General features: G+C 38.9%; 1 protein-coding gene across 4 annotated transcripts in view; it reads left to right on the top strand.

The window, feature by feature from the left end:
- Positions 1-286: 286 nt before the first annotated feature.
- Positions 287-27517, top strand: part of ZYG11B (zyg-11 family member B, cell cycle regulator) — an 86833-nt gene continuing 59602 nt past the window's right edge. Inside the window, exons 1-2 of one of the 4 annotated variants that reach the window (XM_077844889.1) lie at positions 287-426; positions 23518-23683. In XM_077844889.1, the coding sequence (XP_077701015.1) occupies positions 424-426; positions 23518-23683 (169 nt within the window). In that variant the 5' untranslated portion in view covers positions 287-423. Of the gene's footprint in view, positions 427-701; positions 918-22631; positions 22650-23517; positions 23684-27517 lie in introns of those variants that run through there. The other 3 variants (XM_077844888.1, XM_077844890.1, XM_077844891.1) reach the window with 3 other exon arrangements.

The raw sequence follows: 27517 nt of genomic DNA, 5'->3' as shown, positions 1-27517 counted from the left end.
GGGACTCGATCCCGGGTCTCCAGGACCACGCCCTGGGCTGCAGGCGGCGCTAACCCGCTGCGCCACCCGGGCCGCCCTGGACGACCGTCTACACTCAAGGACCTTCAAGGACGGAAGTGAGAGCTTTAGAACCGCGAGGAGTAGTGAAACGGTAGTAGGATCAGGGGATTCTGAGTCTTGGAGGAGTCGAGGAAGGTTTGGATTGGGGTCTCAGAGAAGAAAGCTAGAAATGAAGGGGGCCGTGATGGGAGGGGTGAATGACTAAAACTGAGGTTACGCATGGGCCGCAACCGTAGGTAACGAGGGCCGGGCTGAGAGCAGGGCACCGAGGCTGAGGACGGGTGATCCCCAGTGGCGAGGAACCTGAAGTGCGAAGGCGCTTCCAGAATTATCTGGGAACGGAAATCTCCAAAAATCCTGACAATGGTAACGAAAGACAATGAACCGGAAACGCAAGGGGCTATAGGTTACTTAAACGAGTGACTGCTCCAATCTCCTGCTATGACGTAACGTCTAAGGCCATAATTTTTAGAGGGAAGCTAGGATTTGAGGGGCTGTGGCTCCTTTAAGGGCCTGGCAACGGGCAGAACCCAGAGGTCAGGCGCGCGGTCGGGACTCCGCGGAGTCTGCGCAGTGCGGGCGGAGGCGGGGCCAAGCGCCGGCCGGCCAGTGGGGGCGGGGCCTCGCGGGGGCGGAGTCTGCGCTCGGGCTCGGGCTGCGGCTGCGGCTGCTGCACTTCCAGCTTCTGAGGGAAGGAGGCCGAGGCCTGGGCCGAGCCCGGAGCCGCCGCCGCCGCCGCCGCCCGGAGCCTCCTGGAGCCCCCGCGCCGGCTCAGCCTGGGGGCGGGCTCGGGTCCGGCCCGCCGCCGCGCCCAGGACGGAGGCTGCGTGCCCGAGGACCAGGCCGGCGCAGCCATGGTGAGGGAGCGCGGCCTGCCGAGCCGGAGCCGCCGCCGCCGCCGCCGCCGCCGCCGCCGCCGCCGCCGCGCCCGCCCCCGCCCCCGCCCCCGCCCCACGGCCTGCGGCCTGCGCGTCGCTGCCCGGGGGCCGCCTCGGCCGGCGCTTACCTCAGCCCTGCCCCGCCGGCGCCCCGCTCGTCCTCCCGCGCTCCGGGCCTGCCGGGGTGCGTGCGCGCCCCCGCCCAGCGCTCCCCGGTGACAGCCGCGTTCGCGTCCCCTTGCCGCCCCTCGTCCTTTAACCTGACCTTCCGTTTCTCCTCTACCGTCTTGCCTCTTCGCCTGTTTTGGGCTCTGCCCCTGCGGTCCTCCCTCCCTCCCGCCTTCGCTGCTGCTCCTTGCCCGGCTCCCGTCCCTCGGGGTTCGCCCCGCGGCCTCCCGCGGCTCCGGGTCCGGGCGGGAGCAACTCGAGCGCGGCTGCCTCCCAGGAGCAGAGCAACTCGAGGCGGGCACGTAGACAGTCGTAGGCTTTCTTGTTGCTCTGCGGTTTTGTCGAGGGGCAGGGGCAGCGGCACCGGCACCGGCACCGGCACCGGCAGGGCCTGGACGCTTACCGCCCAGGGTCGTGGCGATCCTGGGCTACGGTGCTGAGGAGCGAGGCGGGGTGGCGGCCGCGTCCGTCCCGTGACCTTTTGAGATAGCTGCTAGCCTTTGAAGAATAATCAAACATGTTTTGAAGTGTATTTTTATTTTGAGCGTGTTTTAATGTAGAGGTACAGGTCGGGAAATCCAAAAATGTTTATTTTCAGGCTTAATTATTACTCAGAGCAAACGGTTTGTTTTTGTTGGGAGGCCGACCAGGGAGGGCATCTGAAGACTGAAAAGCAGGCTGGCGGCCCGATTGTGACAGTGTCTGCGATACCTTCCGACACCTGGTTTGTCTTGCTCTCTCTGCCTTTAGTTGACAGACACTTCGAATATTTGCAAATGTTTTCCTCCCAGTTTCAGAGTAAGTGGAGGCTTCAGTTGGTTTTTTGTGGAGTTGGGCTGCACATGATTTGCTGTACATTTGATGAATACATCGCTCTGTCATAGACAGCAATCTAAATTTTGCTCTCTGGGAGCAGTACGATTATTCTAATCAAAACCAAGCCCTGGTAATTGTGTTCTAGGAGGTTAGTCAATTTTTGTTTTTACCTCATTAATTTTTAGGAAAGTGGTTTATTATAAAATCATTTAATCTGTGAGCTTTCCCTAACTGACTGCGTTCTTAGGTTCTTCTGTGCCTGTCTCCCCAACAGCCCTTCACTAACAATCCAGCACACTGTCCCTGTGGTAACCTGCTTCTCCCTCTGAAATGTGGGTTTTCCCAGGCAGCCCTTGTGCCTGCTTATTCCTGATATACCCAGTGCCAGGCCATACACGTGCTTGAATGATTCGTGATCTATTTTCCTATCTGACAAGTATGGTCTTAAACTGAAATTTGGGACAACTAGGGGACTACATAGAAAGACTGAATTGGAGAATTTTATTTTTGGTGCAAAAAATAAGTTTAGTAAGATGTGATAATCTCCTTAGAATAAAGTAAATTGGGACCCCTGGGTGGCGCAGCGGTTTAGCGCCTGCCTTTGGCCCAGGGCGCGATCCTGGAGACCCGGGATCGAATCCCATGTCGGGCTCCCGGTGCATGGAGCCTACTTCTCCCTCTGCCTGTGTCTCTGCCTCTCTCTCTCTCTCTGTGTGACTATCATAAATAAATAAAAATTAAAAAAAATTAAAAAAAAAAAAAAAGAATAAAGTAAATTGTCCTGCCTCAGATACCAAATTTCTAGGTTTTTGGAAGCATTGGCCTTTCCACTGAGAATGAATGTATGAGTACTGAGGGAGAAGATTTAAACTGTTTTTGAGTATTTAGGATCCAAAAGTGTCATTTGAGCTGGGCCTGAAATAAAAATATGATTTGTATAGATCATTCTGGGAAGGCAAAGAATGCTTTGTTGTGAATGTGAGTAGAAAGTAATTAGGATGTATTATAGGTAGCAGATTACCTTTATTTAGCATGGAGAGATGAGGAAATGAGGATGTATAGTAGAAAGTTTGACCAAAAAGATACATTAGGCATGACTATAATTTCAACTTTGCCTGCAACTAACTTGAATTTCTTTACTTGTTAAAACATATACATGCAGAATAAGAGTATAAGTCTGGGAGAAGTGAAGAGAATGCATAATATTAGCTTATTATGAACTGAGAATTACCGGTAGAGGCTACTCTTTTTTATTTCCTTGTGTAATATATGTAATAAGTGCTAAGTAAATAGAGTTATTATTATTATTATTATAAAGCTTTGTATTTTATATTTTTCAAAATTTTCATTATTGTGTTTTGAGTAGGTAAGATAGGTAAGATATCTAAAACAAGGGTTCTCAGACTTTAACATAAATCAGAATCAGCTGGAGGGCTTGTACTACCACTTCCTGAGTTTGATTTATTAGGTTGGAATAGGGCCTGATAGTTTGCATTTCTAATGTTATGCTGATGTTCCTGTTCCGTAACCAACACTTTGAGGAACACAGGCTTAAGATGTAGTTCACACTTTTTATTCTTATTTATTAAAAATTGAAAAATTAAAAAAAATTAACAATCCCAGTATAACTTTCACCTCCCCCAAAACTTTACTAATATAGCCTACTGTTGACTAGAAACCTTACTAATAACATAGTCAATTAATACATATGTTGTATGTATTATAAACTGTACCCTTGTAAGATAGAAAAAAAATGTTACTAAGAAAATCATAAGGAAGAGCAAATACATTTACAGGACCATATTGTAAAAACTCTGTGTATAAGCGGACATAGTTCAGACCCGTGCTGTTTAAGGGTCAAAGGTATGAGAGTGGCAACTCTTTTAGGTAGTATGATTAGGCTAATATTTATTGAACAAGATTGTATATATATAGGCCCTGTTTTAAGTGCTTTATTTTCTGTCATTTAACCCTCATTGGAACCCAGTGAGAAAAATACTACCTCTGTGAAGGTAGAGACCATGTTTGTTTGGCTCACCATTGTATCTTTAATACTTCTGGGCACCTGGGTGGCTCAGTGGTTGAGCATCTGCTTTCGGCTCCGGTCATGATCCCGGAGTCCTGGGATCGGGTCCCACATTGTGCTCCTTGTGGGGAGCCTGCTTCTCCCTCTGCCTGTGTCTCTGCTTCTCTCTGTGTCTCTCATGAATAAATAAATAAAATCTTAAAAGAAAAACACATAGTGCCTGGTACATTATATGTGCTCAGTAAATATTTGCTAAGTGAATTAATGACTTTGGGGATGATCAGAAAGTCATGGAGGCATTGTTGAAAAAGGAACATTTGAATTGGGGGTTTTGACAAGCGGGGTTTAAGTTTGGCTAAGAGTTTGGGAAGGAAGGTTATTCTTGGCAAAGGGACCAGCTTAAGCATAAAAACTGGGACCACAACAGGCATGATGTATTCTGGGAAATGGATGGCTCTAGTATTGAGGGGACGGGAGAAGAAGAGACTAGCTGAGCTTTGGCTAGGGTCAGATCATGGAGGACCTTAAGTCATGGGTTTAGGGGATCCCTGGGTGGCGCAGCGGTTTGGCGCCTGCCTTTGGCCCAGGGCGCGATCCTGGAGACCCGAGATCGAGTCCCACGTCAGGCTCCCGGTGCATGGAGCCTGCTTCTCCCTCTGCCTGTATCTCTGCCTCTCTCTCTCTCTCTCTCTCTCTCTCTCTCTGTGTGTGTGTGTGTGTGTGTGACTATCATAAATAAATAAAAATTAAAAAAAAAAGAAGTCATAGGTTTAGGAGTTTTGGCCTCACTGTAAAGACTCAAAGTATCTTGGAAGGTTTTCTTGTCTGAAGGAATATAATAAGAGATTTTGAAGGTTATTACTCTAAATCAATATGAAACATGGTTTGGGGTGGGAAGAGCTTTACACTACTCCAGGTGAAAATAAGTGTGTGAACTTTCACCCTAGGCTTGTTATGGTGGTGATTTGTTTCTCAATTTTTAATTATTTATTTTATTCATGAGAGATGCATGGTGATCTGCATCTCCACTGGTGGTGGTGATTTAAATGGAGGAAGGAGAATATAAGGAAAAAAAAATATGAAGTTAGAGTGGTGCTAAAGTACACCACTTTTTGGCTAAGTGAATCTTCCATAGAGGGATTATTACGGAGTTGTAGAAGAAGCACAGAATCACTAATAGCTTTTGCAGTTTTGCTCACTGAGCCTCAGTTTTCTTTTCTTTTTATTTTTTTTTAAAGATATTTATTTATTTATTTATGAGAGACACAGAGAGACGGCAGAGACACAGAGGGAGAAGCAGGCTCCATTCAGGGAGCCCGATGTGGACTCGATTCCGGATCCTGGGGTCATGCCCTGAGCGGAAAGCAGATGTACCTAACCGCTGAGCCATCCAGGCATTCCCTCAGTTTTCATATATGTTGCTATTAGGGATTTATGCGAATTCTAAAGAAAATTTACTATACAAAGTCTTTTATTTACAAACAGGTCTCCCAAAGGTCATATATTAGGTCATGTAAAAAGAATCAGCACTTCACAAACTTACTTGTTTTTTTAAAATAGATTTTCTCTGGTATAAGGAGTAATTTTAAGTAAAATATACTTTACTTTTAAATTACTTATGTAAAAAAAATAAATTACTTATGTAGTTCACTTAATAGTATATTGAACAAAATATAATAAAACAAATTTCAGCCTTTTTCTATTTAACAAGACACATTAATGTAAGATAAAGCATTATTTGTCATATTTTAAAATGAGTATATATTACCATGTAGATTGAATTTAACTATGTTTATGGCATTAAAATAGATAACTGACTTTAACAAATGTGAATTTCTCACATTTTTATACTTAAAACATCAAAAGGTTTTTTTTTAAATTATTCTGTTTTATTTCTGTATGACAAAAGGAGTAGTTTTAGGCTGCTACTTGTAGGCCTGTCTCCACAAATAAAATATTGGAAGAATAGACTGTTCATTTTCAATAAATGAAAGGTCAAATTGGGGACTCCTGTGTGGCTCAGCGGTTGAGCAGATGCCTTTGGCTCAGGGTGTGATCCTGGAGTCCCAGGATTGAGTCTCACAGCAGGTTCCCTGCATTGAGCCTGTTTTTCCCTCTGCCTATGTCCCTGCCTCTCTCTGGGTGTCTCATGAATAAATAAATAAAATCTCTCTTTTTTTTTTAAAGTCAAATTGGATGTAACTATCACTGCATTTCTTAGTTTTGTTTTTTTTTTTATTTCATTTTTAAGTCTTTTTTTTGTTTTGTTTTGGTTTTTTTTTTTTTTAATTTATGATAGTCACACAGGCAGAGGGAGAAGCAGGCTCCATGCACCAGGAGCCCGATGTGGGATTCGATCCCGGGTCTCCAGGATCGTGCCCTGGGCCAAAGGCAGGTGCCAAACCGCTGCACCACCCAGGGATCCCAAGTCTTTGTTTTAATCCAGTTAATTAACAGTTTTAGGTGTACAGTATAGTAATGGCAACAGTTCCTGTAAATCACCTGGTACTCATCACAAGTGCACACCTTAATTTCCATCACCTATTTAATCTATACGCCGATCCTCTCCCCTCTGGTAACTATCAGATTGTTCTCTATAATTAAAAGTCTGTTTTTTGTTTTGACTGTCTCTGTTTTGTTTCTAAAATTTTACATGAGTGAAATCATTTGGTGTTTGTCTTTGACTTATTTCACTTAGCATTATACTTTCTAGCTCCATCCATGGCATTGCAAATGGCAAGATTTTCTTTTTTTAATGACTGAATAGTATTCCATTGTGTATGTATGTGTGTATACATACACAATGCATATATCACATCTTGTTGTTTTTTTTTTTTTTTTTTAAGATTTTATTCATGAGAAATAGAGAGAGAGAGGCAGAGACACAGGCAGAGGGAGAAGCAGGCTCTCCAAAGGGAGCCTGTTGTGGGACTCAATCCCAGGACCCCAGGATCATGCTTGAGCCAGAGGCAGATGCTCAATCACTGAGCCACACAGGCATCCCTATGACATCTTCTTTATCCATTCATCAATTGATGGACACTTGGGCTGCTTCCATGTCTTGGCTATTGTAAATAATGCTGCTGTAAACATAGGGGTGCATGTATCCCTTTGAAGTAGTGTTTTTGTGTTCTTTGGGTAAATACCCAGTAGTGTGATAGCTAGATAACATGATAGTTCTGTTTTTAACTTTTAAAATGATACTGCACTCTTAATTTTAACAACATTGAAAGTTGTGTATATTTCAAAATTTTATTGTGTAGAGAGCATACTTGGTATGTGTGTAGTATTGTGCACTCCACCATACTAAGGAGCCTGCAGTTTGAGTCCTCCTAGTTTATAGAGGCCTTATAGGATTGCTAGGGCCACACAGGTTGTACTGCTCAACTCAGGTGGCAACCATATATGTGGACAACAGTGGGTCTACAAAGATCTGTATCCTGTGTTCTTGGCAGTGTCTAGCACATGGTAGGGGCTCAGCAAATAGTTGTAAAATGATTGTTTTGCATAGTATACTAGGACTCTTATCTAATCTTTTAATCTAATGACCTAATCATTTTATGAAAAAAGTCTTTGCATTTTCTGCTCTGTAACACTGAGCACACATTATGAGTTTTTTGTGCCCTTAAATTTAGCTTACACTGTTTCTACCCCACCCCCCTTACACTGTTTCTTTTGTCAAGAATGCTGTCTCCCTTTTTTGACTCTTTGACTATTAAACCTTCAGAATCCCTTTAAGGCCTATCTTCTTTGCAAAGCCTTCGGTTACCTCCAAGCAGCCTTGGGTTGCTCCTTTTTATATGCTTCTCCTGTACTTCGTATTGTTTGTTAAGGAAAGTGGCTATCTCTTCAGATTGTGAGCTCTTTGAGGACAAGGACAGTAACGGAGCCTCCTGTTTTTCTTAACTGCATGTTTTAAGCACTTAGCATAATGCCTGAGAAGTAGATAAATATTTGTTTAGTAAAAGAGTGTGTGCACTTTGTAGAGAATAGCATAAGGTAATGTTAACTGAGATGTGAGTAATGAAAGAGAGAAAAAAAGGTGAATACTCTTGTGCAGATCCCCTTAGGGAAAAAAGAGGTTTGGTGGGCAAGAAATTTTGGATCAGATAGTTTCTCTTACTAGTCCAAGTGATACTTTTGATCTGGGCTATATGTATGTTTCTGTCTAGAAGAGTTAAGGAGGAAGAATTGGGGAGGAAGCCAAATGATTTTGAGATGAATTGCTAAGCAATGTTTTTGTATAAACACTTTCAAATTATTATTATTATTTTTTAAAGATTTTATTTATTTATTCATGAGAGACAGAGAGAGAGAGGGAGAGACACAGGCAGAGAGGGAGAAGCAGGCTCCACGCAGGGAGCCCGATGCGGGACTCCATCCTGGGTCTCCAGGAATCACACCATGGGCTGAAGGTGGCACTAAACCGCTGAGCCACCCGGGCTGCCCACTTTCAAATTATTTGTCTAATTTGTGGAGATGTCTTTTCAGAGAATAGAATATTTAAACACAGATAGTAAAGAATCAGTTACTCGTAAATCTAGAGGGGTAGTTAATTATTTAGACATTTTGTAAGCTCTGTATAAAGATCATCTGTTTTTTTTCTTTTTAACTCTCTAGTTCTCCCTTGTACAAACATTTTTCTTAGCTCTCTAGCATCTTAATACCTGTGCAATGTAGTATTCTCCTTTGCTAGGGACATTTTTAAAGTCCGAATATTCTTGGTTATATAATATCAGTTTTTCTCTTTTCTTTTTTTTTTTATTTTTTATTTATTTTTGATAGTCACATAGAGAGAGAGAGAGAGGCAGAGACACAGGCAGAGGGAGAAGCAGGCTCCATGCACTGGGAGCCCGACGTGGGATTCGATCCCGGGTCTCCAGGATCGTGCCCTGGGCCAAAGGCAGGCGCCAAACCGCTGCGCCACCCAGGGATCCCTTTTTTTTTTGTTTTTCTCTTTTCATAGAACTTCTAACCTTTGGCAAATCATTTCACTCTCTATGCTTCCATATAAAAATCTCTAAAATGAAAAAATTGTACTAAATTTCTTCTCTATGATCCCCTACACCTCTTCAAAAAATATGGCAAGATTCTAGCAAGATAAAGATACATTCTATTATCTATGGTACTGTGGGAGCAGGGTACTTGAGCTCTGATCTCCATGAATATATTACCTAACTTTTTACACAAAAAAATTTTTATTTTAATATTTGCATAGTACTTTAGCATTTTAAAGGCATTTTCATATGCATATCCCACTTATTCTTCATTACCATTTTGTGAAGTAATCAAGATAGAAGTTTAGCACCAGTTTTACAGATAAGAAAACTGAGAAGTTAATTTATTTTCTTAAGATCACACAGCTAGTAAGTAGCAGAGCCAGAATTGACTGCAAGCCCAGTTCTTTCCATTATTAACCTGGCTTCTCTGTTTACCGTATTGTATTTCAAAACTCATGCTAGCAGTTAAGAGAAAAATAATGCTGAAGTATCTCTGAGTTTGCCATTCCTATGATCTGCTCATATACTTAGTGATTACTGACCTGAATTTTTATTTTGTTTCTTAGATTGTTTTATTACATGAGTTAAGGTGGAAGGGAAGGGAATTTATTTACCTTTCCAGGCCTTGATCTAAAAAGATAGAACTATAGCTCCTTGCCCTTTAGCACATAGCTGCTTGTCACACTGGCCAGACCTTGAAGTGATACATGTAAGAAGCTTGCCTTACGTGCATTTTTATCAGCATCTAGGGATCTTTTAGGAGTAGTTAATGGTTTTTAAAAAAGAAAAATAAGTCCCCATAGTCCATGCCAAATAGTTTGATATATCTGTACCTTTGAACACAATATATCTGTGCCTTTGGTATTACTTTCTTGAACTTCTTCCTTATTTGTATACTGGTTGTGTTTGGGGAAGGAGAAGATAAAGGATTTAGATCGTATCTAAGGTTATCTTAGATGTTCATTGCTAGAAGTCTGAGGTGGTTGAATCAGTAGTAGAAAATACAAAAACAAAACAAAACAAAACACCTCCTCTCCCCCGGCCCCCAGCCCCAAACCAATAAACTAACAAGAGATTTCCCATGGACTACTACTAAAATGAGGAGTCAAAGATTGTCCAATACCTGAAGTTTCTTATACCCATGAACTCATGACACTTGTCTGTCTTTCATTCCCATGCTTTAATTTCAGGGCTAGACTTAGGACTTAATATTTCTCTATGGACACACAATCTTTTTTTATCTAGGGGAAAATGTATTTTAAATATACTTATCAATAAATTTGTGCTTGACTGTTCATTTGTTCATTCAATAAACATTGAGTGCCCACTATGTTGTAGGATTATTTTAGGCTCTGGGAATACAGCAGTGAACAAAACACAGCTTTGTTCTATAGACTTTATATTCTATAATAATAGGTAGTATTTACTGAGTAGTTAATTTATCCCTGTTCTCAGTGTCTTGCACTTAGAATTTATTTAATTCTGACAATAATCCTATGATGTAAATACTGTTAATGTCTGCATTTTACAGTTCGTAAAACTGAGGTGCAGGGAGATTAGGTACTTTCCCTGAGATTATATCATTTTGTAAGTAATAGAGCTGGCACTTTAAACTAGGAAGGCTGATTCCCATACCATTACTTTTCAGAACAATATTACACAATCCTCCAGATAAATGTCGATAAACTGTTTTTAATCATAAAAGTATCAAGTTTGTAATCTTTGTATTCACTGGTTTCTGGCTCAGTCTTAAGAAAAAAAATCATCCAGGTATACAAAAAAAAAAAAAAAAAAGCACTATTAGAGCTCTGTCTTCTCTTGGAGGATTTGTCAGGTTTAAGAACATTTCAGGTAGGAGATGAGATTTTGAGCCTGTTTCACATGAATTAGAACTGAGACAACTACAAAAAGCCAGGATCCCAAAAGGTAGACTAAAAAATGTCTGCTTGATGGTATAGGGAGACAAAATAGCTTATTTGTCTTGATATGGACTCTGGATGGGAAAACTCTCTTGAGAATTTATAACCATGAACCTGCTGTCCTATGTGTCTGAAATTTAAATTTTTTTTTTTTTAATTTTTATTTATTTATGATAGTCACAGAGAGAGAGAGGCAGAGACACAGACAGAGGGAGAAGCAGGCTCCATGCTCCGGGAGCCCGATGTGGGATTCGATCCCGGGTCTCCAGGATCACGCCCTGAGCCAAAGGCAGGCGCCAAACTGCTGCGCCACCCAGGGATCCCTGAAATTTAAATTTATATTACTTTGTGAGATGGTTGCTAATAGGAAAGGAGTGCTTACTGGGTAGTTACTCTGTCAGGCATTGTGTTACAGGTTTTAAACACACTTTCTCACCTCATCCTGATAATAGCGTCATGAGATAAGTACCAATATTATCCCCATTCTACCAAGGACAGAACTGAGGATCAGGAAACCCAGATAATTTGTAGTGTAACACCACCTAGAATTCAAATCTAGGTCTATTCTTCCTACTAACTACAATGCCTCTGGAAAAGGGACTTCAGAAAGTCCCAAAGTGCCTCAGCTTCCTTATCTGTAAAGTGAAATTTGTAATATTTCTCCTTTCATTTCATAAGATTATTGTATCAAATGAAATAAAGGATGTGAGCTTGCTCTGTTTACTGTAAGACATTGTTACCAGTATCATCCATAAGCTATTTTTTTCTTATTATTAACCAAAAGAGAGACCTCAATATTCAGGGATCCTGAATCCCACAAGGTCTGTCCTGAGGAGACAATTTTAATACTTTTAATACCAGATATTTCCTGAAGTAGTGTCAATAGGAGAAATAAAATGAGTTTTGAAACATGTTACAATCTAGTAATTTACTAATTCATTCAAGAAATAATTTATTGGATGCATTTTATTGGGCTTCAGTTCCAAGGATAGAAGATGCCTGATCTCTCATTTTTTTGTCATACTAGCAGCAGTGGAAGCCCCAGTCTCTTCCAACAGACTGTGGAATAGTCTGTTGTGATATATGGACAATTCTCAGTGTCCTCCCCCTCCCCGCTTGGTAGAAATAGATGAGCCATTGCTTAGGGTATTGAAATGCTGCTTTACCATGACCCTGGCAACATAGTAATTGATGAAACTTTAAAAATCATGAAACAACCTACAAAATAGATAACTAAGTCATGGGGAAATGACTAAAAATGTCTTTAGCTGAGTGTTGTATAGATGACTAAATACTTCAAAGAAAGAGAATATAAAAAAGAAAAAAATTAGGAATGATTAAAAGAAAGCCACGAGGAGCACCTGGGTGGCTCAGCCAGTTAAGCATCTCTCTTCAGCTCAGATCCTGATCCCAGGGTCTTGGGATGGAGCCCCACCTTGGGCTCTCTGTTCAGTGGGGAGTCTGCTTCTCTCTTTCCTTCTCTGGCTCCCCCTGCTTGTGCTCTCTTTTTCCTCTCAAATAAATAAATAAAAAATATTTTTTTAATTAATAATAAAAAAAAGAAAGCCATGAGAAGGTTTAAGAAGAGCTAATGAGGGTCAATATGAGATTCTTCAAAGACAGACCAGACCCTGTGGCCTCCAGAATCTCTCAGTAATGAGGTTTCTCTTTTGATTAATTACAAAGAAAATACACTTTATGGATGTCCCTGGTAAGAATGTCTTAGAGTAAACAAAGCATATTCAAATCCTTCATTTTATTCGATAAAATAACTTAGGAAGTGAAGGGGAAAATATTACAAATGTCATTTTACAGAAAAAGGAAGCCGAGGCACAAAATTAAATGACTTTTACAGAGGCATTGTAGTTAGCAGAAGGAATACTGGACCTAGGATTTTAATGAATAATAGATAAGGAAGAGATCCTTTTAGTTGTTGGGGAGGTATGGAGCTGGGTTCTGAAGAAATGGAAAGCCATCCAAAAAGATACACTGCTATAAGTGCATGCATGTCGTTTCTGAAGAGAGGGAGAGAGAGAGAGTTGATATCTCAGTAAGACATTTCCTTGCTGTTAGAAAGTAGTCAAGTAGAAAAGCTGGTTTGAGGAGCTATTCTTTTTTTGCCCTGTCTTCATTATCCCATACCCCTAACTGTATCCTGTTCTTATAATAAGCAGTGTTTCAAAAGCAAGGAATCTGCTTATCAGGTACTTCATTTATTCACATACTCACTAGACACTGATCTTTTGCTCTGTGCCAGAGTAGGGGACGCAAAAATGGATAAGGCACGAGTCTTAACCCCAGTCCTTTTTAGTATATGGGGCATTGAGCTCCTTCTGATAGATGATGAACTGTTCTAAAAATCCTTTCTACCTCCTAGGGGCTGGTAAATGATGCAGTCCCTCAAACATTAATTTTTATATACTAAGGGCTCCATACTAGAGAACTACTTAGTAAGTTACTAAGAATTACTACAATTTAGTAATCATGAAGCTAAAGTTAGCAGATTAAGAGTTTATTGAAGACTCCAGTCTTTTTTTTTTTAATATTTTATTTATTTATTCATGAGAGACAGAGAGAGAGAGAGAGGCAGAGACACAGGCAGAGGGAGAAGCAGGCCCTATGCAGGGAGCCGGATGTGGGATTTGATCCTGGGTCTCCAGGATCATGCCCTGGGCTGAAGGTGGCGCCAAACCGCTGAGCCACCAGGGCTGCCCAAGACTCCAGTCTTTTATGAAGAAGTTTGACACTTGCAACTGTTGCAAAGCTCCTACTGTAGATGTATGAATGTAGTTTATTGGAATTCCTGTAGTTTCTTAGAGCTTTGTAGTAAGTACATCAGCCAGTGTCTTCAGTTGGTAGTTTTTTTTATGGTTGCTAGTTTTGTATCTTAATTATGAATTGTTATTAATTTAAGTTTATTATTGGTATCACTTGTGTTTTATTTGGCTAATCTAGTGTGTGGTGATGTATATTTGCATTAATAATATTTTTGAGGGCAGCCTGGGTGGCTCAGTGGTTTAGCACCGCCTTCAGCCCAGGGCCTGATCCTGGAGTCCCGGGATCGAGTCCCACGTCAGGCTCCCTGCGTGGAGCTTGCTTCTCCCTCTGCCTGTGTCTCTGCCTCTCTCTCTCTGTGTCTCTCATGAATAAATAAATAAAATTTTGATATATTCAAAAAGCCATATGAAACATTTATGTAAGTCATGAAACATAGAATATAACAAATATGTAAAAACCTGGCATCCCATCTCAAGAAGTAAAACATGACCTCTGCCATCTCATCTGTGTTCCTCTATGCCACATGCCCTTACCCTCAAGGTATCTTTTTTTTTTTTTTTTTTACTTTATTATTCTTTATTTATTTTTGGGTTCTTAAGTCATACTTTTTTTTTTTTTATTGGAGTTCAATTTGCCAACATATAGCATAACACCCAGTGCTCATCCCACCAAGTGCCCCATTGAGTGCCCGTCACCCAGTCACCCCAACCCTCTGCCCACCTCCCTTTCTATGACCTCAAGGTATTTTCTATCCTTTTTTATTTCATATCTTTCCCTTGCTCTTCTTTATAGATATACCACAACATATTTAGTTCAGAGGTAGCTTTCTAATCTTCTGAAATGATTTTCAGACAATATAATTTCCTATACTTGTATAGATGTTTAATTGAAATCCTGCTACATATAATTTTTATTTGGCTTAATAATATTTTACTCTTAGCATTTTGCTGTGTCATTGAAAATTATCAGAAACATACATATTGCTGTGTAGTATTATATAGAATTGATATACCATGATTTGCTTACCATTTCCTCCTATTTTAGGTGTTTGTATGTATGGATTTTTTTTTTTTTTTTTGAAACGTAAGCTTTTATTCCTCTAGGACAGCTTGGACTTCACCAACGCCTAGCTTCGTGGGCTGTATGGATTTTTTTGCTAGAAAAATTAATCTATCCCTTTGTGTAAATACTGTTGTTAATATCTCATTTATTAGTTTTTAGGTAAATTCTTAGATGAAGAAGTATTGGAGTGTGGGTGTTTTTAAGATTATTATTAAAATATTCATATCCAGAAAAATTGTGCCAGTTTACACTCTGACCAGTAGTGTATGAGAGGACCATTCTGGGCTAACTCATTATGTCAAGGTTATATCCTGTTCCAGATAACACCACATTAACTAAAAAAAAAAAAAAAATTAAAGGGATGCCTGGGTGGCTCAGCAGTTTGAGCATCCGCCTTTGGCTCAGGGCATGACCTGCAGTCGTGGGATCCAGTCCCACATCGGGCTCCCTGCATGGAGCCTGCTTCTCTCTCTGCCTGTGTCTCTGCCTTTCTGTGTCTCTCGTGAATAGATAAATAAAATCTTTTAAAATTTTTTATTTTTTTTTTTATTTATTTTTTTATTTATTTATTTTTTTTCTTTTAAAATTTTTTAAAAAGAGCTGTGCTGTTTCATACTGGAATTGTTGTTTTTCCTATTTGCCGTAGGGTATTTTTTTTTTTAGCCATTGTTCAGGAACCATGTCATTCTGCCTGCTGTACTTGGGATAGTTAATTACAGGGCTTAGTTACCTCAAGAGATCACTCTTCCTGAGAATTTATCTATTCTTACCATTCAGCTGTCACCACTAGGGGATGCTATTTAAATCTGCACATTCAGCTTAGTTCTTTCACCAGAGCATTAGTTCCTTTTCTGTATTTGCCTGAGCAGACAGGACTCTCCATGACTACAACAAATTTCCTCTGAAGAAATAATCCTTTGCTTAGTCTTTTTACCAGTTTTGTCAGTGAGATTATAGGAGTATTAATCACCATTTCTTTAAATTTTTATTTTCTAACTTTTCATTTTGACAGTTTCAGACATAAAAAATGGCAAAAATAATACAAAGAATTCTCACGTAGCAATCACCAAAATTGCTTAAAATGTGTAGCATTTTATCCCATTTGCTTTATCTTGCTCGTCTGCTACACACACACTTTTTTCTCCCTGGTTAACTTCTACTTTAAATCTTGGAGTTATTATTATTATTATTATTATTATTTTATCTGCGCTTCCCCTCTTCCACCTCCCTTGCTCCCTCACTAGAGCGTGCTGTATGAGATGAGAAGAAGAGTGTAATGTTTGGAATTAAATATCTTGATTCAAGGCTTAATTCTTTCACATTCTGACTTGATGAGTTTGGGTCTGTTACTCTTTCTGAGCTCTGGTGTCCTCCTGTACAAAATGATGTCCACTACACCATGTTGTGAGGGCTGAGATAATATGTGTCAGAAGTATGCTGTATGAGTGTTGGTCAGTCCTTCAAAGAACATTCGCCTGTTGAGCTAGGCATTGTGCTAGATACGGGGGTTCAGAAATGCTCACCTCATGTTAATTCTTCCCGCAAATTATTTTTCACCGTTGATTTGTTTTTCCATTTTCATTGCATCGACCCTAATCCACAGCATCATCACCTCATGTCTGAGCCATTGTTAACAACCAATGGGTCCCAATTGTTTTTTGGAATTTATATCAGTGCCGAACTAATAATTGCTCTGAGAGTTGGTATGGTATAGTGGAAAACGTATGGACTTCATTATCAACAGGTCTGGGTTGTGTCTTGGCCCTGCTTTTTTTCTTTTTTTCTAAAGATTTTATTTATTTGAGAAAACACAAGTGAGAGGGGTGTGGGTGGGGGAAGGCAGAAGGAGTAGAAGCAGACTCCTTGCTGAGCAGGAAGCCTGATGTGGAGCTGGATCCCAGGACCCCTAGATCATGGCCTGAGCCCAAGGCAGACGCTTAAATGACTGAGCCACCCAGGCTGCCCTAGGTTTCTTGAACTTGAAGAACATCATGGTCTAGTGGGGGAGACATGCAGTCATAAAAAACAGTGGTTAACATGGGATTGTAAAAGAAACCTAAATTTGGAGTCAGATATAAATGGAAGCTTATGTAGTGATTTATTAAAGCACAAATAACTCTACAATCAGATTGCCTGGTATCATCCTGGCTCTGGCATTTCTTAGCTATATCAATGTAGGTAAATTAACCCCTCAAAACCTCAGTGTCCTCATCTTTATAGAATGGGGATACTGATAGAATTTAACTTAGAATTTTTATGAGAAGTAAATGAAATTATGAAAAAAATTATGTAAAGCACTTAACATAGTTATAGCATATAGCATATATTAAAAGGTAATATGAGTTCAATAATTATGATTATGATATAGCATAGAGGTTAAAGCTTAAAAATACAGACTGTTGCCTCATTCTTGATTGGGAGTCCCAGTTTAGCAATCTCTTGCCCATGTGAATAAAAGGAAGATATTTAACCTAAACCTCAGTTTCCTCATTTTTAAAATGCTTCTTATAATGGTGCTTGGTTCATAGCATGTAGAAATGGAAAGAACTGAGGTATCTAACAAACTCTGAACCAGAACCTAAGGCTTAGTATTTTATGAAAAATAGCTATTATAATTTTTATCCTTGCTCTGCTATCTGCTGGCTGTTTTATCTTTGACATGTACATTAATTTTTCTGAGCCTACCTTGTTCCACACAAACTTCTTTTGAAGATTGCAAACATATATAAAGCTAGATTAGTGCCTAGTACCACACAGCTTTCATTCAGTACCTAATAGCTATTATGTGAAATTTGGAATTTGTCAGGTGCTGAAAGTAAAATTCTGCCTTGAAATCAACAAAGGCATCACAGAACTAGTAATGTTTGACTGAATTTTGAAGGTCATGTGAGATTTTGTCACATAAAAGTACTAATCTAAAAAAAGGCTTAGAGGTGTCAAAGTGCCTGTTACATTGCTTAAGGAACCATTTTAAGTAGTGGGTTGCATTAAGTAACAGTTTAGTGTACCAATAAGAGCTGTGTGTTAAAGACCTGGGTTAGGCTGGATTGAGTAAAATGCATTATTACAGTTAATTAAAAAGAACTTTTACTTAATGATCCAAATGAAGTCAGACTTGACCTCCTTCCTCTGTCTTTTGCTATTTTACTAGGAGCAGTATTTGTATTCTGGCTGGAGTGTACCTAGTTGGTAAAGAGGAAAATCTCTCTGAGCAGAAATTTCTGAGAGATGAATTATTTAGACACTGAATTCCAGCTTCTGCTTTGTCCTTTCTTTTTTAGTCTTCCTGTGCTGCTATTTGTTTAAAAATAAAGTAGGAGGGGATCCCTGGGTGGCTAAGCGGTTTAGTGCCTGCCTTTGGCCCAGGGCGTGATCCTGGAGTCCCGGGATCGAGTCCCGCATCGGGCTCCCGGCATGAAGCCTGCTTCTCCCTCTGCCTGTGTCTCTACCTCTCTCTCTCTCTATCATGAATAAATAAATAAATAAATAAATAAATAATAAATCTTTAAAAAATAAAAATAAAGTAGGAGCACACTGATCTCTCAATACTTCTGTGTTAGCTTAAATTACTAGGATTTGGGGAATCATGGCAGTTTAGGTTTTTGGAGTAGGTCTCAGATAACTTAAGTACAGTTCTGGTTCTGTCACTGGCTTGATACATAACCTCTCTGTTCTTCATCTTTAAATGGAAGTGATTATCCTTGTTCATATCACAGGCCTGCTTTGAGTATCAAGTGAGATACTATATTCAAAACTGGTGTATAAAGTTGAATAGGTAGTATAGTGTGGTAGATAAGGGCATAGGCTCTTGGAGCCACATTTCATGGGTCTCAGTTCTGGCTTTGCAAGCTGTGTATTTCCAGACACACTGCCATTATTTTAAGTTCTCTGGTTCCTGCTTTATCTCATTTAATCCTTACAAAAACTTCATGAGATAGGTATTATGCTTATCAGTATCGTAAGTGAGAAAACTGAGGAATGAAAGGTTGGGTAATGTGTATAGTGCCACAGTTAGCAAGTGGAAACTTGGGATGTGCACTCTAGCTCCAAAACCCAAGTTATTAACTCTTAGGCAGATACACTTCCCAACAGAAGAGTAGCTAAATAGAAAATTCTTTGGCTGGGGATCCCTGGGTGGCTCTGCGGTTTAGCGCCTGCCTTTGGCCCAGGGCGCGATTCTGGAGTCCTGGGATTGAGTCCCTCGTCAGGCTCCTGGCATGGAGCCTGCTTCTCATTCCTCCTGTGTCTCTGCCTCTCTCTCTCTCTATCATGAATAAATAAATAAATCTTTAAAAAAAAAGAAAGAAAGAAAATTCTTTGGCTTATCAATAGGAATTAAGGTAAAGTGGAGTTTCCTTGGAAACGGAAAATTTGTGGGGTCCAAAATCTCCTTGTTGAACACATTTTACTAATTGATAAAGAATGATTACTTAAATATTTTAAGTGTTCATATATTACTTCCTGGGTTTATTTTGCTAAGTGTCTTGCAAAAAAATATGTTCTCAAAAGGTTTATATATCTTCCCTCTGATGGCTACACAACTTGCATTTATTTTCTCTTCTGCAAACTAAATAGATTATTTTGGAATTTATGAACTCAGGTGAAAGTGTAGCTTGCTTCATCTGGCTGATGAATTTTAAATATTTAGGAAGATGGTACATGAAAATAGAAAAAGCAGGTAGAACTCATAGTTAAAACTCAGGAAAAAAGAAATTCCATATGAATTTTAGGATCAGCTTGTTAACTTCTGTGAAAAAAAAAAAGCTGGGTTTTGATAGGTATTGTGTTGAAACTGTAGACCAATTAACAATAGTCTTCTAATCTATGAATATGTCTTTCTATTTATTTAGGTCTTTATTTTTAAAATTCTATACTTCTTTTGTTAAACTTATTTCTAAATATTTTATTTTTTTGATGCTATTGTAAATGGAATTTTTTAAAAAAAGGTTTTATTTATTTGAGAGAAAGAGAGTGAGATAGTGACATGTGGGAGAGGCAGAGGGAGAGGGAGAAGCAGACTCCCCACTGAGCAGGGATCTAGTTGTAGGGCTCAATTTCAGGACTCTGGGATCATGACCTGAGCTGAAGGCAGACCCTTAACTGACTGAGCCACCCAGGCATCCCTGGAATTGTTTTCATAATTTCACTTTCAGATTGTTCAGTATAAGTGTATAGACATAATTGATATTATATATTGTAAATAAAATAGATCTTATATCCTACAACCTTGCTTAACCTTTTTTTTTAAGTTCTGATAGTTTTTGTTGTCAACTCCTTGGGATTTTCTTAATACTTTTCAATGATATTATTTATTTATTTATTTATTTGAGAGAGAGAGAGACTGCAGGAGTGGAGGGAGAGAGGGAGAGGGAAGAGCAGGGAGCTTGATATGGGGCTCCATCCCAGGACCCTGGGATCATGATCTGAGCTAAAGGGAGACACTTAACCAACTGAGTCACCCAGACACCCCTCCTTAGGATTTTCTTTCTTTGTATTTTTTTAATTCTTTAAAAATACTTTATTTGGTAGAGAGAGGGAGAGAAAGCACAAAGAGAGAGAGTGGCAGAGAGAGAGGGAGAAGCCAACTCCCCACTGAGCAGGGAGCCCAGTGCGGGGCTCCATCCCAGGACCCTGAGATCATGACCTTGACCCCAAAGCAGATGAATCACCCAAATGCTCCAGGGATTTTCTTTTTATTTTTTAAATTTTTTGGGGGGGATTTTCTTTATACAAAATTATATCACCTACAAATAGAAATGGTTTTACTTCTTCTTTCTAATCTCTATGCTTTTTATTTCTTTTTCTTGCTTAATTCTAGGACCTTCAGTACAGTGTTGAATAGAAGTGGTGAAAGCCCCTATCTTTGTCTTATTCTTGATTTTAGTGGGGAAATATTCAGACATTTAAAATTAAGTATGAGGGATCCCTGGGTGGCGCAGCGGTTTAGCGCCTGCCTTTGGCCCAGGGCGCGATCCTGGAGACCCGGGATCGAATCCCACATCGGGCTCCCGGTGCATGGAGCCTGATTCTCCTTCTGCCTATGTCTCTGCCTCTCTCTCTCTGTGTGACTATCATAAATAAATAAAAATTAAAAAAAATAAAATTAAGTATGATAGTAACTGGGTTTTTCATTGATGATCTTTTTTTTTATAATAAATTTATTTTTTATTGGTGTTCAATTTGCCAACATACAGAATAACACCCAGTGCTCATCCCATCAAGTGCCCCCCTCAGTGCCCGTCATCCATTCACCCCACCCCCCCGCCCTCCTCCCCTTCACCACCCCTAGTTCGTTTCCCAGAGTTAGGAGTCTTTATGTTCTGTCTCCCTTTCTGATATTTCCCAGACATTTCTTCTCCCTTCCCTTCTATTCCCTTTCACTATTATTTATATTCCCCAAATGAATGAGAACATATAATGTTTGTCCTTCTCCGATTGACTTACTTCACTCAGCATAATACCCTCCAGTTCCATCCACATTGAAGCAAATGGTGGGTATTTGTCATTTCTAATGGCTGAGTAATATTCCATTGTATACATAGACCACATCTTCTTTATCCATTCATCTTTCGATGGACACCGAGGCTCCTTCCACAGTTTGGCTATTGTGGATATTGCTGCTATAAACATCGGGGTGCAGGTGTCCCGGCGTTTCATTGCATCTGTATCTTTGGGCTAAATCCCCAACAGTGCAATTGCTGGGTCGTAGGGCAGGTCTATTTTTAACTCTTTGAGGAACCTCCACACAGTTTTCCAGAGTGGCTGCACCAGTTCACATTCCCACCAACAGTGTAAGAGGGTTCCCTTTTCTCCACATGCTCTCCAACATTTGTGGTTTCCTGCCTTGTTAATTTTCCCCATTGTCACTGGTGTGAGGTGGTATCTCATTCTGGTTTTGATTTGTATTTCTCTGATGGCAAGTGATGCAGAGCATTTTCTCATGTGTGTGTTGGCCATGTCTATGTCTTCCTCTGTGAGATTTCTGTTCATGTCTTTTGCTCATTTCATGATTGGATTGTTTGTTTCTTTGGTGTTGAGTTTAATAAGTTCTTTATAGATCTTGGAAACTAGCCCTTTATCTGATAGGTCATTTGCAAATATCTTCTCCCATTCTCTAGGTTATCTTTTAGTATTGATGATCTTTATCAGGTTAAGTAAGTTCTTTTTTTCATGTTGAGGAAGTTCTATAAACTATTTTTTTTACCTTCCCGTTATGAATACTTTTCTGTGTAATTAGTATATCTTTGAACTATAATTTTTAATGACTTTCATTAAAATATCACATGTATAATTAAGGTGATTAAGATGCCTGGGTGGCTCAGTGGTTGAGAGTCTGCCTTTGGCTCAGGTTGTGATCCTGGGGTCCTGGGATCGAGTCCCACATGAGGCTCCTCACAGGGAGTTGCTTTTCCCTCTGCCTATGTCTCTGCCTCTCTCTGTGTCTCATGAAGGAATGAATGAATGAATATATATATATATATATATATATATATATATATATATATATATATATTAGAAGAGTTGTGCTCCTGAGTCAGCTTTTAATTTGAAACTATATACTTTTATCAGTAGGTACAGAATGCTGAGAAAGATGTTACTTTTCTCAGCCATTTTTTTAAAAATTTTTTTTTATTGGAGTTCAATTTGCCAACATATAGCATAACACCCAGTGCTCATCCCGCCAAGTGCCCCCCCTCAGTGCCCATCACCCCCCATCCACGTCCCCTTCCAAAACCCCGTGTTCATTTCCCAGATTTAGGTGTCTCTCATGTTTTGTCACCCTTACTGATATTTTTACTCATTTTCTCTCCTTTCCCTTTATTCCCTTTCACTAGTTTTTATATTTCCCAAATGAATGAGACCATATAATGTTTGTCCTTGTCCGATTGACTTATTTCACTCAGCATAGTACCCTCCGGGTCCCTCCACGTTGAAGCAAATGGTGGGTATTTGTTGTTTCTAATGTCAGCCAGTTTTCAATTAAAACTTTAAAAATGAAGATAATACTTGACTACTTTTTAAGACAGGGTTGAAAGAATAAATATTCGAAAATTCATGTAAGATACTCAGTACAGTCATATGGAAAGCATCTAATGAGTGATAGCTACTATAATTATATTTTAATTATATTATTGTTATTATTAACATATAGAGTATTTATTTCTGTAGTTAAAACCCTTACTCTTAAATCTTTGTGCATGTTTGATTAGCTCTTTATTCTTCAAACCGGAATAACTGGGTTAACCTTTCTCTATTTTGAGGATGCTAACACCTATAGCAAATTCTTTTACCCAATAGATTCATTCAGATTGGGATGGTGATTTTGTGGGAGATCAAGTTTCAAAGTAAATTTGGTCTAGATTTTGGAAGGACTCAGGCATCGTCTAACAGTCTAAGAATTTTATCTTTTGTCTTCAGGCCCATGGAAGTCTGTGGAAGGTTTGAGCAGGGGAGGGTCATGGGTAGTAATTTAGGAAGATTAATCTGCTATACCTCTGAGGTCTTCCCTGACCATCCTTGACTGATTAGGGCACCCTGCCTGTACTTACATACTATCTATTACTTTCTCTAATATAGTATGTAATATAATACTTATAAATGTTATGTAAATACCTGTTTAAATGTTTCTTTTCTTTTTGAGGACATGGGTCACCTGTTATATTCTCACTGCCTAACATAGTATTTAACATATGGTAGACACTGAGTAAAAATATTTGTTGAATAAGTAAATGAATGTTTTATTCTCTACTTTTCTGGAAACTAACTTGTTGGCTTTTGTGTTCCCTTTATGTTTTTTCCTGGGCTCCAAGGAGGAGGCATCTCCCTATTCCTTACTTGATATCTGCTTGAATTTCCTGACTACTCACCTTGAGAAGTTCTGTTCAGCAAGACAGGATGGAACATTGTGTCTGCAGGAACCTGGAGTATTCCCACAGGAAGTGGCTGATCGACTGCTTCAGACCATGGCTTTTCATGGTAACAAATAAAATAAGCAGAGTAAACCAGAATTATGTGCTGTTAATTGGCATTGGATTTTGAAGTGCTGCTGTGGCCATTTAATTATTTTCTTAGAAAAGGACAGATGAGCCTAATTCCAGGAAAAGGAATGCATTTGTTTTTGTCTGTCCTGCTACTTACTATGTAATTTGAAATAAGCATTTTTCTTTTCTAATCTAGGAACATTTCCTTCCTTTCCTTTCCTTTCCTTTCCTTTCCTTTCCTTTCCTTTCCTTTCCTTTCCTTTCCTTTCCTTTCCTTTCCTTTTTTCTTTCTTTCTTTCTTTCTTTCTTTCTTTCTTTCTTTCTTTCTTTCTTTTCTTTTCTTTTCTTTTCTTTTCTTTTCTTTTCTTTTCTTTTCTTTTCTTTTCTTTCGACTTTTCTCATGGCAAAAATAACTTCTCTTTCAAAATATCCATTTAGAAGTTTGCTGGTATAAAATACTTTACATCCTCATCTGGCAGTGGGAAAAATAAGTAAATACTATTATGGGAAAACTAATTTCTGCTTTTGACCTTTTAATTGGGAAAGCATAGTTTTAATTCAGTACTTCTGTTTTCAAAAACAAAGGATGCCTGAGTGGCTCAGTGGTTGACCATCTGCCTTTGGCTCAGGTCATGATCCCGGGGTCCTGGGATTGAGTCCCACATCCGACTCCCTGTGAGGAGCCTGCTTCTCTCCCTGTCTCTGTCTCTCTCTCCGTGTGTCTCATGAATAAATAAATAAATAAATCTTTAAAGATTTATTAAACAAAACAAAAACAAATTTTGAAAATAAATTGGAAAACTCTTACTGTGAAATTCTGTTTGTGTATATTGAGGATTTTTGTTATTTTTTTTTTTTTTTAATTTATTTATGATAGTCACAGAGAGAGAGAGAGGCAGAGACACAGGCAGAGGGAGAAGCAGGCTCCATGCACCGGGAGCCTGATGTGGGATTCGATCCCGGGTCTCCAGGATCGCGCCCTGGGCCAAAGGCAGGCGCCAAACCACTGCGCCACCCAGGGATCCCGATTTTTGTTATTTCTGATTAAGTTTTAAGTTAAAAGAGATAATGCCATTTTTATTTTTTTTTATTTTTTATTATTATTATTTTTTAAGATTTTCTTTTTTTTTTTTAAATTTTTATTTATTTATGATAGTCACACAGAGAGAGAGAAAGAGAGAGGCAGAGACATAGGCAGAGGGAGAAGCAGGCTCCATGCACCGGGAGCCCGACGTGGGATTCGATCCCGCGTCTCCAGGATCCCGCCCTGGGCAAAGGCAGGCGCTAAACCGCTGCACCACCCAGGGATCCCGATAATGCCATTTTTAAAAAGATTTTATTTATTTATTCATGGGAGACACACAGAGAGATTCAGACACAGGCAGAGGGAGAAGCAGGCTCTCTGCGGGGAGCCTGATGCAGGACTTGATCCCAGGACCCCAGAATCACGACCTGAGCCAAAGGCAGACATTCAACCAGTGAGCCACTGAGGCATCCTGAGTTAATGTCTTTTTTATTTCTAGTTTATAAACTCTATACTCTCTTAACTAATAAAATTAGTTCACAGCTATAAAATGGAATGAAAATGTGGCAATAATAATAACTGTCATTTACTGATTGCTGTTACATGCCAGGCATTTTATGTTTTCCTTGAATTTTCTCAAAAATCCTATAAAATAGCATTTTTATCCTACTTATATACAGATGAGGAAACTAATTCAGAAAGTAACTGAAAGGTCATAATGCTAGTAAATGGTACAGGTCTAGTTCAAATGAAAGTATGTGTGATTCCAAATCTTTGGTGTTTTCACTGCCACACAATCTTCATACATCCCCATTAGAGCTATCCCTGTTCCTAGATGCCAGATAATGGTGTATACTTTCACTTTTGCTGTGACTATATATATACATATAAAGTATAAATCCAAGGAAAGGTGGGAGAAGTAAGGCTGTAGAGACATTTTGGAATAATTTTGGAAAGAAGACATTTGTACTCCGTGATTTTAACTAAATTGCTCAAGTCTGTAGTCTTTTTAAATTCTTTCAGCCTGCCAAAGAAACTGGGTTAATTTCAATAGGTGCTATATATGGTAAGGTTAAAAGACCCTTACAAAGCTGCACAACAATTTTAAGAGATTATGCCACTGCTTTAATTTCTTTCTGGTCTCAATTTAATGACTGTGCTTAACATATTCATTTTAAATATATATACATATAGAGATGTTAATCTTATAAGTAAAAAAAAATAAATGTTAACTAAAGTCTAACTTTACCGGATTCTTTTTGAAATATAACTATTGATAGCTAATAATAGTAGCCAACATTTATTGAATACTTATTATTTACTAGCACTGTGGCAAATGGTTTATATGGGTAAAATAATGGAAGTAGTTTTTAAGTAAGTGTAACTAAATAATTATCCTCCAGGGTGGTGTCCTGGAGGGACTATATGCATAATTAGAATGTGTTTTCTACCTCTTTCAAGCTGCCTTCAGATAATGAAACTGAAGGTCAGAAATACCTCTTTCAAGCTGCCTTCAGATAAGGAAACTGAGAGTCAGAAATAAGTGGCTGCCCCCAGTTGTATCATACCAATGTGATTTCCTGCCTTATTCACCAAAAAGTGTTCTGAGTTATTTAATCTCTTTGCAAAAGAAGCAAGAGTAGGTACTTCTCAGCTGAAACTTACATAATATTGTATGCCAACTATACTTCAGTAGTAAAAATAAAAATTAAAAAAGCAATTTGTGAAAAAATAAAGCCTTATGGTAACTCTTACATAACAAGTTTGAAATTCAATTTAGGAATTTGTCAGATGTAGATTAAGATAGGTAATAATTAAAATATAAAAAATAAAAAATATATATATAAAAAATTGAAAAAAGAGTAGAGATACTACTGACAATATGCAAAAGAACATACTGCCAATTCTTGTCACAATTTTAAAAGTTGTTTCACCAGTTTTTTTTGTATTTGAAAATTTTCATAATAAAATGGAAAAAAGTTCTATGATTACTTTTAAAATTTATAATATATTTTTTCTAATAATTTTAGAAAATCTTAACTTATTTACATTCAAGATTTTTTTCTTATTTGCCCAATTCAAAGGAGTAATAATATTGGTAGCAGTTTTTATTAAAATAAGCCCAATGCTAAAGAGTTTTACTTATAAGATCTTTGATTCTCATGTCACAATCATTGCTTATTCTGTGTCATGGTGCTAAAAGTTCTCCAGGAAATGTGTAAGAGCTAGGAATCAGAATAAGATTTTTGCCATCTAATGATAATGCCTCTGTGTTATATTGTATACCTAACCTAAATTGATACACCTTGACGTGTTTAGCCTTCTGTTTTGGGATTAAATTGAAAAGAGTAATACTTTTTGGAGGAAAAAAAGAGTAATATCTTTTGAAATATTATGGATTGCCTCCTTGAATAGTCAACTAGATTTTCTAGGTGAGGGCTTATACTCCCAAAGTAGTACCCTACTTCTCTGGAGGTCACATTGCTGGTCATCTCAGCTGTTTATAGCCTAAACCAGAAAGAAACAAAAAATACTTTGGGGCAAAATCCTTACATATAGGCTTCTGTACTTCACTCCTTGAAAGAAGCTCTTGAGGAACCCTCATTTAGAGCATGTTATTAAATGAGAGTACTGAGAAAGATGGCAGAATAGGAGGATCCTAAAGCTCACCTCATCCCACAGATAATCTAGTAACACCCATATCAGTGTAGATAACCTAGAGCATATTCTTAGGTGTACATGGTTCTAATTACCTTGGTTTTTTAACCATAACACATTAAGAAACAATAATCTAAAGGGCACAGG

The sequence above is a fragment of the Canis aureus genome, chromosome 13 (assembly GCF_053574225.1).
Source record: "Canis aureus isolate CA01 chromosome 13, VMU_Caureus_v.1.0, whole genome shotgun sequence".
In the NCBI taxonomy this organism is placed as follows: Eukaryota; Metazoa; Chordata; class Mammalia; order Carnivora; family Canidae; genus Canis; species Canis aureus.
This window is presented reverse-complemented; position numbering and strand designations above follow the sequence as displayed.